We start from the raw sequence: 13846 nt of genomic DNA on the forward strand, positions 1-13846 counted from the left end.
GGACGTGCATCTCAGCTCTGCTGCTAATCTTGGGCAAGACATCGAATGTCTCTGGGCCTCAGTTTCCTCATCTGGTAAAAACAGCAGAACCTCCCTTATAGGATTGTCATGAAGATTAAATGAAATAAAACATGGCTCAGAACCATGTATAGCGTATAGTGAATATTTATTATTATTTTTACCAGTGGGGGGGTCTATGGGCAAGATGCTTAAGTCCATCCAAGTCTCCTCATCTGTAAAACAGATCTGCAGAGAGTTGTTATGAGGGTTAAATGAAATAAAATCCTAAAAGCATGCCAGATGCTAATGTTCTCATAGCAGGCACTCAAGAAATTTTCATTTGTTCTCCTATTTCCAAGACAGCACAGTCACTCGCTCTTCTGAGACCTCCGTTTCCCAGATGATAGAACAGGACATCCACACATTCCCCTGCCATCGTTTGCCCCACAGGCATGTCACAGCCGGAGCCTCCCAAGGTCAGGCGAGATGTGAGAAAGTCTGGGTTCTCCTTTCAGTTCCAGCTTTTCAAAAGCCAGTTAACGTCTCTAAACCTCGATTTCCTCACTTCTTCCTTCTAAAATAACCCCAACAAGTGTGTTCCAGGCAGCGTGCTACACATTAGATATGCAAATACAGGTAAATACGGTACAGACCCCAACTTCCAAGGATCCACACCCTAGTTCAAAATAAAGGCATGTAGACAAATGATGTGCCCTGAGGGAGTTATGGCCCAGACAGAGAGTGGCCCAAAGGAGGCAGAAAGCAGATTTATCTAGGTAGGGCAACATTCGGAGAAGACAGGCCCTGGAGTTGAGTCTTACAAGATGAAGGAGAGTTTCCCAGGCAGAACAAGAAGACAGGTATCCCAGATGGAGCAAAGGCTTAGAGATGCAGAGTGAGGAAGCTGAGTACAGGGTGCATCAAGGGGAGTGGCCGGAAAATAGGATAATAGCATCTTCCCACTTACCCTGTAGAATTCCCATGAGACCAAATGAGAACAATGTATTAAAACACTGGAAAAGACATAGTGTGGCAGAAAGGTTCTGTGTGATTATGACTAGTACCCTAGCAAGGCTCTAAACGGCATCAAAGTTTCACTCATTTCCTAGCATAAGAACTCTGGGTACTGTTTCTTCTCTTACCACCACTTTGCCTCCCTTGCCTCTCCCCTGAGAGAGAGAGAGGAGGATTCAGCATTGATCGAAGTGGAGAGGTGGGAGGGAGAAAGAAGAAAAACACACAGCTCTTGGTTTCAATGACCACAAAACCTTTTCAAAGTCCCTTAACTATAACACTGCTCATATTTTTTAAAAAGCTCAGCCCTATTGGCCAAAAAAGTTACCCTGACCCTAAGACCATGGCTTTTCAAATGTTCTTCACCATAGCCCATAGTGAAAAAAAATTATACCATAATCCAGTAGACACACACGTGCACATGCATGCTATGAAACAATATACTTACATCTACTATGTGCAATGCACTCTGGTATTTTCCCTTTTCTATTTTATGTCATTAAAAAAAAAGTATCAGTTACAATCTCCTAATTGATTTCATTACTTGCTAGTGGGCCACAACTTGGACCCTAAGAGACAGGAAGGTTTACGAAAGATTTCAAAAGTATGGTTCACAGATCCCTTGAATCTTTCTTTCCTTTTGCATTTCAAGACATTGCAAAAAAAGAAGCAAGTCCAGACCATTTCCTGGGAAATAAAACATCGCTGTGTGCAGAGTTCACACAGCGTGTTGTTTGACAATAAATAAGAGGTTTCTATATGGAGTTTCTTGTGTGTTTGGTTGCTGTGGACGATTAAGCTGGCTGACAAATGAGATTTCAAAATACAGGAGTCTCTCTTAGGCAGGGCCTTGGTGCCCTGTGGAAAGTAGGATCATGTCTCCAGTATCTTTTTGATGAGAACGTTCAATAAGTAACTTCTTTCAAGTAAAGGGCCCATCACACACCATAACCCGGAAGCGAGCAGCATTCCGCCTCAGGGCTGCTGAAATGGGAACACAACGCCTAGATGCCCTTCCAGTCACACACAGATTTAAAATTCACACCGCTGTCATCACTACCACCACCTCCCTCGACAAGGAAAGAATCCACCCCCCATCCAGTTCTGTGTGCTTTCTGCATTCAATCAAAATCATTAAGCTGGAAAGAAACACGAAGGTCATCTGGTCTACCCCTCTCCTTCCAAGAGGATGGTCAACTAAGCTTTTCTGGCTCTTAGCTGAGCTATTTCCCCTCGTATCTCGACTTGCATCTGTGTTCCTCAGGGCCTTCCCTGTGCTACTGCACAAGCTTTAGATGTTTCTACTGTCACACTTTTGACTACACTGTTTCTCCTACTTAGAACATCTTACCCCTGCCAATACAAATCCCAGTCATCCTTCCACATCAAACCCCAAGCTCTCTAAGGAGCCTTCCCGAAATTCGTCATCCTTTCTTCCTTCTCTGAAATGAGATAAAGCTCACTGAACTCATGCAGCCCCTTGCCTCTTAGACGTTACTTAACAGTTACTATATATTTATTAATTTTCTAACACTTAGAAGAAGTTAATGTTAATAAGAAACTTCAATCTTAAATTACCCTTTCCTATAAAATACGTATCAGAGTAGATAGAAAGGGTTGGCATTTATCATGCAGCTAGTTACATCAGGTAATCATTAAAAAAATTAGTAGAAAGCTATTAATTTCCACATACTCAGAACCACTGACTACAGTGATGACAAATGCCAGTCCTGTTGATTTTTTTAATATGTTTACTATCATATGAGGACACCTGTATCAGACAACTGAATTCTTACATGTATCAGGTAGAGCAGCTGAGGGTCTTCCTTCCTACGGAATGCTGTGGACGATGTTCTCCTGGAAGGAGACTGCGGTTTGATACAAGTCAATCCACAAATTCCGTGTTGGCTTTGCTTACTTATTGTTATGATAGCATTATTGAATTGTATAACTTGGAAAGAATTTAAAGATTACCTATTTGACCTCGGAGGAGGAAATGTACCCAAGAAAAGGTGAGCTAATGTGCTTCAGATCTCCCCTGTAGAAAGTGACAGAGGTGGGGCTAAAATCCAAATCTGTTACCCAAAGAAACCGGGAGCTGGATGGCTGGCAACCTCATCCCACCTGGCTCTTTAGTTTCACTTCCCTGTCTCACCACTGAGCAGCTTCCCCAGGTGCTCAGCACCAGACTGTCTTCCTGCCATTAACCAATTCCCCTATGTTGTTTCGTGTTGATGCCATGACTTCTCTTATCCTGCCAGGCAATTTCACCGTTTATTCCGGTTTTACCCTTATCCGACGCCGCATCTGCCCAAACCAAACAGTTCTCTTACTTTAAACCCTTCCATATGTTCCAGACAAAGTTAATATGAAACTGAATCTAGTGACCACGACTGACTATCTCACAAAGAGTCCTATTCTCTCCACCTAGGATTATATAAGTTTTTTCTATCTCATGCTGTATATAGTATATAACATGCTGAAAAAAGACAGATTCTCTTTAATCAGACAGGTAGTGTCTCAAGACACACAACCAAGCAAATGATTACCCATGCCAGTTAAGCAGGGAAAGTAGCAGAGCTCACTGACACCACCAATAAATACCAAAAACATCAGCAGCTCTATCTCAAGAACGATTAACATGACACCTCCTTTCCTTATTCTTGTCTATGTTCTTGCCAAGACACTACGAGGAGAATGAGGTGGTCAAAGCAGAAGACAGGACCAAGAGGAGGCCAGTAAAAAGTCCAAACAAATCAAAACTAGCTACAGAGCGTAGTGATAAACCTCTGGACTCCAGTGGCCAACAGGTCAGTCTTGGTTCCGCCAGTAACCAGTGAGTGACCCTGGGCATCCTGCTTAAACTCACCGCTCAGTTTCTTCATCCTGTAAGGGGAGAGTGGCGCCTCCCTCACAGGGCTAGGACAATGCTTGACACATATTAAACCCTACAGAAGTTTTTGTTAACTAAAGTAAATCCTCATTCTGAAATTGTTCTTATGTTCATACTACGTGTGTCTGCTGACCTCCAAATCTTACGAGGACCTAGAGACTACACGACGGTTCCCATCCCAGACCACGTGCACCCTGTACCCTCTATCATGAATTGTTTCGCAATAATTCACTTTACACTTTCTTCACTTTGGGAATTAACAGGAATATACTCCTGGCCTCTCTCAGTGGGTTCCCATCGCTGCAGCCACCACACGTGGTGAGAAATGGCCTAACGCAAAAGACAAGGCCTGTGAACCCACAGAAGTTCTCGTTTGCCCACATGTCACAAATTCGACCTGTAACCCAGGACTAGAATTAGGGGACAACAGGCGACCTGCCATAGAGAAAACAAAACAGAGGGAAAACTTTGCCCCACATGTGTCTTCTTGGTACAGGGCTCACAGCAGAAAGCAAACTCCCCAGAGCTGTGCAAGCTCACTGTCCCAAAGACTCCCCTCCCTCCCTTTCTTCCTTTTCATCTGACCAGGCCCTTGGCTACACTAGTTTTGATCTTCTCAAGGCCACCAAAAAACTACCACTCTGCAAACCCAGCAAGACTTGTCTGACTCCCCATCCCAGGAGTATTCACATTGCTGACACTCCGTTCCTTCTCACAGCTTCTAGGCCCCCATATTCTCCTGGGTTTTCTGGCTGCTCCTTTCCTCGGGTGCCTCTGCCGGTCGCTCCGTGCCTCCCCAAGGAGTGCCCTGAGGCTCGTCCCTGGGTCCTCTTCTCTCTTCCATCCACACTCACCTCCATGGTGGGCTCATCCAGTCTTGCGGTTTCAAACACCCATCTTCCCCACCAATGATCCTCAAATATAGATCTCCAGCCTGGGCCTAAATCCTGAACTCCTGATTGAATAACTCACTGAGATGTCTCATAAAATCCTAAACTTTGCTAGTCTAAAACCTAACTCCTGACCTTGCTGCCAAACCTCCTCTTCTGTCTTGTCCATCTCTTCAAATGAGACTCCCCACCTTCCCTTCCTCCTCCCACCTTCCTTTAAACCTTACCAGTCAGCAAGCCCTGTCAACTCTACCTTCTAATAAAACCCAGAATCCAACCACATCTCATCACCTCTAGCCTGCCCTCTGGTCCTTGTCATTATCCTCTCTCTTGAGTGCTGAAATGCCCTCGTAAGCAATTCTCAGCTTTTGCCCTTGACCCACTGCAGTATTTTCTCTAAACAGCAGCCAGAGAGATGCCATTAAAATGTAAGTCAGATCATGTCACTCCCTTGTTCATAACCTTCCCCTGGCTTCTCATGTCACTCAGAAAAGCCAAAGTCCTTATGACAACTGCACAGCCCAACGGAACCTGCGTCGCCCCATCTCCAGGCCAGCAGCTCTCTGATCTCATCTCCTCCTGCTCTCCTGTGCTCTCCCCACACCAGCCACACCGGCCTCCTTGCTGCTCGGCGCTCCTATGCTCACTGCACCCTCTGCCCGGAACACCCTTTCCCCAACATCCACGTGACTTGCTCCCTCACCACTTTCCCATCTCGGGTCAGAAGTCGTTTTCTGGGTGAAGCTGTCCCTCACAACAATTTTTTGCTGGTGGTAGCTGAGGGGGAGATAGTTAGGTTTATTTATTTTTATTTATTTTTTAATGGAGGTTGCTGGGGATTGAACCCAGGACCTTGTGCATGCTGAGTATGTGCTCTATCACTGAGCTACACCCTCCCCACAACACAATACTTTTTAAAATTGCAAACTACACCTGCTTAGCAATTCTTACCTCTCTTCTCTGCTTTATTTTTCTCCATAAGACTCCTCGACATTTTATTTTATAAATTCCGTGATAATATTTATAACATTATTTGCTTAGCCCCAGGAGAATATTTTGTCTTCCCCTGCTGGAGTATAAGTTCCAGGTAGGTGGGGACTGATGTCTGCTCGTGTTCATGGCTGCATTCCTACTACCTATAAGTACCATGTATACAGTAGGTGCTCAGTAAATATTTGCTGAATGAATGGGAATCATGGTTCCCTCAGTTCCTCTTACCCAAGACCGTCATCACCGTCTTCATTAGCTTCATGGGTGTCCTCCGGCGGCTGATGGACCCACTTGTGTGTGGAGACAAGACGTTGGTCTTCCTCTTCACATACATGTAGATCCGCAGGTACACCACCACCATGATGAAGAAGGCCATGAGGTTGGACACTGTCCAGAAAATGAGGTAACTCCTGCTATAGATGGGGGCCAGGGAAGAGCAGGCAGAGATGTCACAGAGGCAATTCCAGCCCAGCGTGGGGACAGCCCCCATAAAGATGGCGATGGCCCAGATGGATAAGATGAGCAGCGTCACCCTCTTCTTGGTCAGGTTGCTGTGGACCCGCATCCGCATGATGGACATGTGCCTCTCCACGGCAATGACAAACAAATTGGTCAGGGAGGCGGTTAAGCTAGTGTCCAGAAGCCCCTGGCGGAGAAACCAGCGGTTGACAGTCAGAGTTTTTGAAACCGGGCCGGTGTTAAACATCAGGTATACGTAGGCGATGCCAGCAAAGAAATCTGCAGCTGCGAGGTTAGCCAGCAGGTAGTAGAAGGGGAAATGGAACTTTCTGTTTTTGATCACTGCTGCAATGACCAGAGAGTTAGAAAAAAAGATAAACAGGCAGAAAAATGTTCCGACACACAAAACAATGACAAGCGTCGTTCCTGTCCACTCATCAGCTGTGTCAGTGTTGCTCCTATTATAAAAAAAGTCCATGCGCTTATCATAGTAACACTCATTCATTGTGGAGAAGAATTGAACATCCTAGAAAGAAATTTAAAGAAGAAATAAATATCACTCTTTGCAAAACTCAATCACTAAACCACCCATTGCCATTGCTAAGCCCCTTGTTCTGGTCAACTCCTGTCAAATCCCTCAGCTCTCAGGGTGAATGCCCCAAGCTCTAGGATCCTAGCCCCTGACCTTCTTTCTATCACAGCATTTATCTTGCATTGGTCATTGTTTCCCAGGTTAGGTGTAAGCTCAGGGAGGGAGGGTCTGTGTCTATTTTGTTCACCATAAATAACCCCAGGACCCAAAAGCCCTGGCTGCCTTAGAACAGGTATTTGCTGAATGGCTGGCTGGCTGGCTGGCTGGCTGGCTGGCTGAAGGATCGTGGAGGCAGAAATAAGTCCAACACGCTGAACCCTGCAATAATCTACTCTGCACTGGTAGTAAGTACAGCCTAGCATGTTAGCACTTTCTTCTGATGTTCCAGCTCATTTCTTGTTCATGGGTTCTGTTCATTAATCAAGAGCATGTTGGTGATGCCAGGCACGTTCTTGCCAAGACAACAGGTGTTGAGTGGCTACTCTTCACACAACCAGAAGGCTTCCCCAAGAGCTCGATTCTCCACCACTTCTGATACCGCTCCTGATCGGCCTCTGACCGTCTCTCGGTTACAAGCCACAGCGACGACACCCCCTTGGTAAGCATGTGTGCAGGGCTGGAGACTCTGGTCTCAATCCTTCCTTACCTTTTGGTTCACTTCTTCCTTAGTCTCCTAATCCAAATGGGACCAACGTGAATTTGTGCACTGGGTTTTTCACCTCAGTCACTTCAAGTCAGTGTCCTTCTCTGGGCTCTCGTCAGCACAGCAGGTGATAGAAGACCAGGCCTCCATGAGCAAGACTAGGACCTGGAGTTGGACAGACATCCAAGGGTGTGAGAATGCATCCGCCAAGTAAGAGCAAGTCCTCCAGATCCCAACCTGGGGAAGCAGGCAGACAGGCAAGACACTAATCGCAGGACAGGATCTCTCGGAGCCAGAAGTGAGGGAGTCCGGCCAAGGAAGGGCTGGGCAGGGGCTCTAATGACGGGCACCCATCTGTGCTTGTTGGGAAGAGCAGGTGCTCCGCCTCACAGTGGTCTGGCCATGACCAGGAAGGGTCCCATTGATGGAGACTGGGGTCGAAGGCCAGAAAATCTAGCTTCTGGGGAGAATGACCAAGGGCTCTCTCTCAAGAAATGAGGCTACAATTTTTTTTTTTTTTTTGCTGTAGAACTGGAAATCCAGTAGGCCCAGGCACTGAGTCCACTGGTGGGAATGAAGTGGCTCTGACAGCAAAAGCTTAATAGAAATCCCCAGCTTTTAAGGATCTTATAAATTCTGTACAGTACCACATCCAGAATCGGGATAAGCAGATCAAACACCCGTGTGATGTAGTACAAAAGAGAAATGTACTGTAGAGTCTTCTTTCTAATTTATATTTAACAGTATAATGAAATTTTTAAGTGAATTAGATGCATGCTTCTCTGCAATAGCAAATGGAAGGTAAAATATCATTTTATCTGCTTAAAATAAACTGAGAGTGGACTCAGGAGACAAATGGCTCTAGTGCTTTCAATTACAAGGAAGGAGGATTCAATTTTAATAACAAAATAAAAATATTCTCTTTGGAAGACATCCACAATATTGAACTGCCAGTATCAGATAACTCCATACAAGAGACCAATATATCTACAATGTATCATGATAATTTTCCCAAATTAAAAATACAGACATGTGCTAACTTTAATAGCTTCATAATAGTTTCGTATATGAGTGTACCACACTTAACTAATCCCTAACTGTTGGATATTTAGGTTGTTTCCAATATTTCACTTTCATAAGCAAGGCTACATTCTTATGTATTAATCTTTACACACTTGGCCAATTATTTCCTTAGGATTAATCCCTAGATTTCAAGTTGATGAAGTAAAGAATATTAATTTATTTAAAGGTTTCTGAGACATATTGTCGAACTGCCCTTAAGACACATTGTATTTTGAATCCCACCAGCAGCATATGAGAATTTAATAGAAGACACTAATCTAGTGAAATTCAACTTTAATATCCAGGGAGAAAATGTAGCTTTCAACAGTGTTGAAAATGTATAGAAATTCAATACAATCCAAGAACCACATGAGAAATTTTAATGATTACGTGTCCTTTCACTAATGAAAAACATTTATGTATTTTATTTTTGTGTATGCTCTAGATAGCTAGAAGAAATACATTTCTCATTTTAAAATTATATCATCCTTGATTAGCTCACCAGCTTATCAAGACGAACATGTCAGAAAGATGCAGGAATTAACACACTACCAAAAAAACTTTCAATTTTCCTAATTTCTTTTTAAAGGGGTCTTAACAATTAGTTTTGGTTCATAAATGTGGTTGAATTTGTAATTATATGATACCCTAAAGCCTCACACTTTTACTTCAAAAATCTTCAAATCCAACTTCCCCCATCAAAACCAGAATGGCACACCCTTAGACATACTTTAGCAACACGTGTCCTGAGAATGAGAAGTAGTTTTGTCTCACAAAGTTAAGCAGGAAAACCATGATTCACCAGAACTCCCATCAAGCAGCTCCCTACCTCCCAGCCTCAAATTCTTACTGGAAGAATCAGACAATGAGAATTTTTTAAATTCATATAGGGAATTGGTGAAAAAGATTCCACGGGGTGAAATATTATGCAGCCATTGAAAACCGTATCTACAATGAAGTTGCAGTAATATAAGGAAAAGTACATACCAGTATTTTAATTATAATTATATATACATGTATCTATATATACACATATATTAACACACAGAAATATGTGTCTTGACTATTTTTAGAAGATATAGAAAAAAGATAAGAAGAAAACTCACAGTGTAAATAGTTAATTAAGAATGGTAGAATTGTGGGTCATTTTTTAAAAATTCCTTCCAGGTGTTTCCATGTTCCACATTTTCCATAGTAAATAAATAAATAGACTTTTAAATGGCACTTCACAAATTCTGTCTTAGGAACACACACTTAATCCACTTAATCCATCTTTCTTTGACGACTACAGCCCTGAAAAATCAAAATCAACGCTTAAAGGAAATGCCTCAAGGATTCGCTTAGGTCCACTGTTACCAGTCTCACCAGCACAGCACACTTTATACAGCTTCCCAGCAATAATGAAAATAAGATGGTTTCTACTTAAAACTTCAAGCAACCACAAAACCTCATAAGCTGACAGCTGACCAAATCAGGCCATCACTCGCCCCAACTCTCCTATAAAACATTTCCTAACACCATCACCTCAGCGCCCTCAAAACCGAACAACTGAAAGTTCTGTGAATCAGTAGTTTTGATTTTTTTTCTCCTCTGCCATAAGCAGCCGACCTTGCTGACATTTCAACTTATTAATTACAGACAACCATATTCTCTTAGCTGGAAATTACCAAAAACTTTAGTGAGCTTGTAACAAATGATCTGCTCATCATTTCTTGACCTCTCTCAAACCTTCCAACATGATTCTATGATCCGAGCCTAAACATTCCCTCCACAGAGACCCTCTCTGGACAATCCAAAGAAACCCCCAGCTCTCGCCACCAGACAGCCCTGTTTCCTCTGCCAATTGTTACGTATTTTTTGTGTGTCTCTGCCTTTATCGTCCATCCCCCACTGCTAGAGCATTTCGCTCCAGCAGAGCAGGGACCTCGCCTCTTATGCTTGTGTTTACAGCATCAGCATGTGTGGGATAAACAAATGAATCTCCATCCTACACTCTCTCTTCCCCTACTAAAATGAAAAGGTTCAGTTAAATGCCTTTGCTGATCACAGGTCACCCACTAAATATGCACATTAGAGAACTCCATCACTGATTATGTGTTTTGGGGCTAGTTTCTTAGTATCTTGACTTCATCATTACTATTTGGGCGGGGGTAATTAGGGTTTGTTTTTTTTTAGTGGAGACATTGAGGAATGAACCCAGGATCTCACATGTGCTAAATACACACTCTATCACTGAGCTATACCTTACCCCCCCCCCGTTGTTACTATTTTTAATTGCTAATATTGGAGTGATTACTGTGTGCTGGGTGCTGGACTAAGCATTTTACATGGGTCATCTCCTTTAATCCTCCCCACAACAATTAGTTACTATTAACAAATTCATTTTGCAGGTGAGGAAACTGAAGCACGCTTGTCTAAGATCACACAACTGGGAAGTGGAGGGCCCTGCCTTCCCCTCAGGCAGCTGTGCTTCCGGGCCTGCCCTGTTTATCTACCACACTGCATTTTCCTTCTACAGACAAACCAAACGTCAGACAGACAAAGAACTACAGTCATACTTAAAGTAACTATGGAATTACCAAAATAGAAAGATCCCATCAAATGACATTCAAAGACTGCCTTGCACTATTAAAAAATGTGGGCATTCTAAATAGACTTTCGGATTTTTATTTTGTTTTAAAAGCCCTGAGAAGTAGAGAAAAGGCATTTTTCTGAAAATACGTTTTGAAATTTTATGGTAAGTAGGCCACACAATACAATTTCAAGACTAGTTTAACGTTGCTAAACTTTAATTCTGCCAAATCCCAAGCTGTTTGTGTTTTTCTTTCCTTTTTTTTCTTTTTCTTTTTTTCCTTTTTCTTTTGTTCGTTTTTACACTAAAAGTTTAGAGGGTTTGAATAGTTCTGAACCAGAAACAAAAGATGTTAAACTTTGGAGCTACTACCACAACTTCAAACTTCAGTAATTTAAGGCTTCATAAAATGATGGTTTAGAAAGTCTATATGTGGAACCCAAATGAAAACTTCATGAGCAAAGCTTTCATTTAGATTCTCCCAAACAGGATTCTCTGAAAAGCTGTCCAAACAGCCCATAATGTGGAAACAATTATGAAAATTAAGACATCTGAAAACCACTCAAGCAGCTTATTCTGAGCTGTATCTTTTGAGACAAGCTGCTGCGGGCCTTTTAGCTGGCTTTCAATAACACTTCCTTCTTCCCCTTAGGACGAAATCGGGTGCATCCAGAGTAAGAGTAATTGGTGGTGTGCATGTTTCATTTTCTGTGGTCCACACACGTGGAACAGCCCTCTACTCTCTGGAAACTCCAGCCAGAGGGAGTCGGAGATTAGTAGCTGGTATGCTCACAGCCAGAAGAGAGACCACTCCGGCACGAGCAATCACATTTGCTCACTGAATTCCTTTTAATAATTCATGTTAATGGCAAAATCAGGATAATATGGGAAATTTAAATCCACATATGATCCCTCAGGTTCATTTCAGCCATGAGTTTCAAAGCCTTCAGACTTTCTGTTCCTCTGCGGGAAGCCGCTTACTCCAGACACCCTCAGGGCTCATTTCTTCACCTCATTCAGCCCAAATGTCAATTCATCAGCTATTCCCTTCCCTGCCACTCTCTACAAGAGCACCTCTCCCCAGGCCACACCCGCACTGCACCTTTGCCCCTTCCCCTGCTTTGTTTTTCTTTGCAGCATTTCTCACTACCTGACACTACCCGCCTGGGGCTATGTGGCCTTAGGAAGTCAGGGACTTTGTGCTGTTACAGTGCAACCCCCGTACCTAGAACAATGACCAGCACATAGTAGGTACACAGTAAGTGCTTGTTAAATGTGGAATAAAATGAAGTACACTTGTGCACACATGCTTGCATGCACCCTACCTGTCCACCCAAACTGAGCATGATTACTTTCTTTTTTCTTCTGCATATTCTCTATTTTGGATCTTAAAACTCTTGCATTTCCCACTATAGACTTGGCTCCGAGCCCTGCTGGCTGAGGGGTGTGAGGAGTGGTGTGTGCCACCCTTGAACAGTGGCTTCACCAGAGAAGACAAGCCAGGGTGGTCTGAAGGGCGGTCCCAAGGAAGAGACCTCTCCTCTGTCTGTATGAACATCAGAAATGAAGACTCCTCTTTGAACATAACTTCAAAAGAGGGGGGAACCCAATGGCCAAAGCTAGAACAATTTGAGCAACAAAATAAAGTATTACTGGACTATAACCCAATGTATTAAAAATTCATTAGTCCATATTGATATAAATAAATGACTGAATAAAATAATAAATGAGAAAGAAGAGACAAACCTCCCATGCAGAAGAATTCCAAATAAATTATGCAGACATTCCACTGTAAAGGAGGGGAACATAGCTCCCACTCCTCAAGTGCACAGTGACTTCCTCCCAAAGAAGACAGTATGAAAGAGGGAGGGGTCACTTTTCAATGGAGAAACTTAACAAATAGGACTTTGGCCAGGTGATCAAGGTCAACATCAAGTCATAAATCATGTTGCTTGTCTGTAACCTTGATAAGATATGTTAAGAGTGGCACTTTACTCTGTAATCCTCCTTCCCCAAACCCATAACCCCGGTCTAATCTGAGAAAAACCTCAGACAAATCTCAATTGGAAGACATTCTCCCAAAACCATCAAGGTCATCAAAAACAAAGAAAATCTAAGAAACTGTCACAGCCAAGGGGAACCTAAGGAGACATAACATCTTTTAGATATAATGTGTATCCTGGATCCTGGAACAGAAAAGGGACATTACGTAAAAACTAAGAAAATCGGAATCAAGTTGGACTTTAGTTAATAATAATGGATGTATCAGTCCATTAGTTGTAACAAATGTATCATATTAATGTGAGATGTTAAAAATAGCGGGGGGGAAAACTGTGTGCAGGAGTGGGGCATAACATAAGACCTCTATATATCTGCTCCATTTTTCTGTAAATATAAGACTGTTTCATAAATAAATATTAAAAACAGATTTTAAAAAGAGAAGGGAGAGAGGATGCTATCAACTCTACTGTACTGCAATAAATTCAAAGTAAATAAGGCCCACAGGTTCTATACACAGTTACTTTACTCTTTGCTACGCTAAAACACAGAGGAGTAGCCATCCGTTGGCAATTCAACTTAAACAGGTGTTATCTGTGATAGAGTATTGGGATCCTCAAAATTCTTGGGTGAAGCTAATATGTTGACTTTAGGGGTGCCTATTAAATATAGGGCTGTTACAAATCTGCTACCCCATGTTAACACACTAGACCATTTCTCTTAAGAAAGCTAA

At 42.7% G+C, this 13846-nt stretch overlaps 1 protein-coding gene across 2 annotated transcripts in view; it reads right to left on the reverse strand.

Annotated features, from left to right (window-relative positions):
- The window catches only part of LPAR3 (lysophosphatidic acid receptor 3), a 77450-nt gene that overhangs the window by 42768 nt on the left and 20836 nt on the right, over positions 1 to 13846 (reverse strand). For both annotated transcript variants that reach the window (XM_032494693.1, XM_032494692.1), the window contains exons 2-3: positions 7485 to 7646; positions 6016 to 6772 (exon numbers count right to left, since the gene is read on the reverse strand). In XM_032494693.1, the coding sequence (XP_032350584.1) occupies positions 6016 to 6751 (736 nt within the window). In that variant the 5' untranslated portion in view covers positions 6752 to 6772; positions 7485 to 7646. The remainder of the gene's footprint in view (positions 1 to 6015; positions 6773 to 7484; positions 7647 to 13846) is intronic.

This window comes from Camelus ferus, chromosome 13 (genome assembly GCF_009834535.1).
Source record: "Camelus ferus isolate YT-003-E chromosome 13, BCGSAC_Cfer_1.0, whole genome shotgun sequence".
Classification (NCBI taxonomy): domain Eukaryota; kingdom Metazoa; phylum Chordata; class Mammalia; order Artiodactyla; family Camelidae; genus Camelus; species Camelus ferus.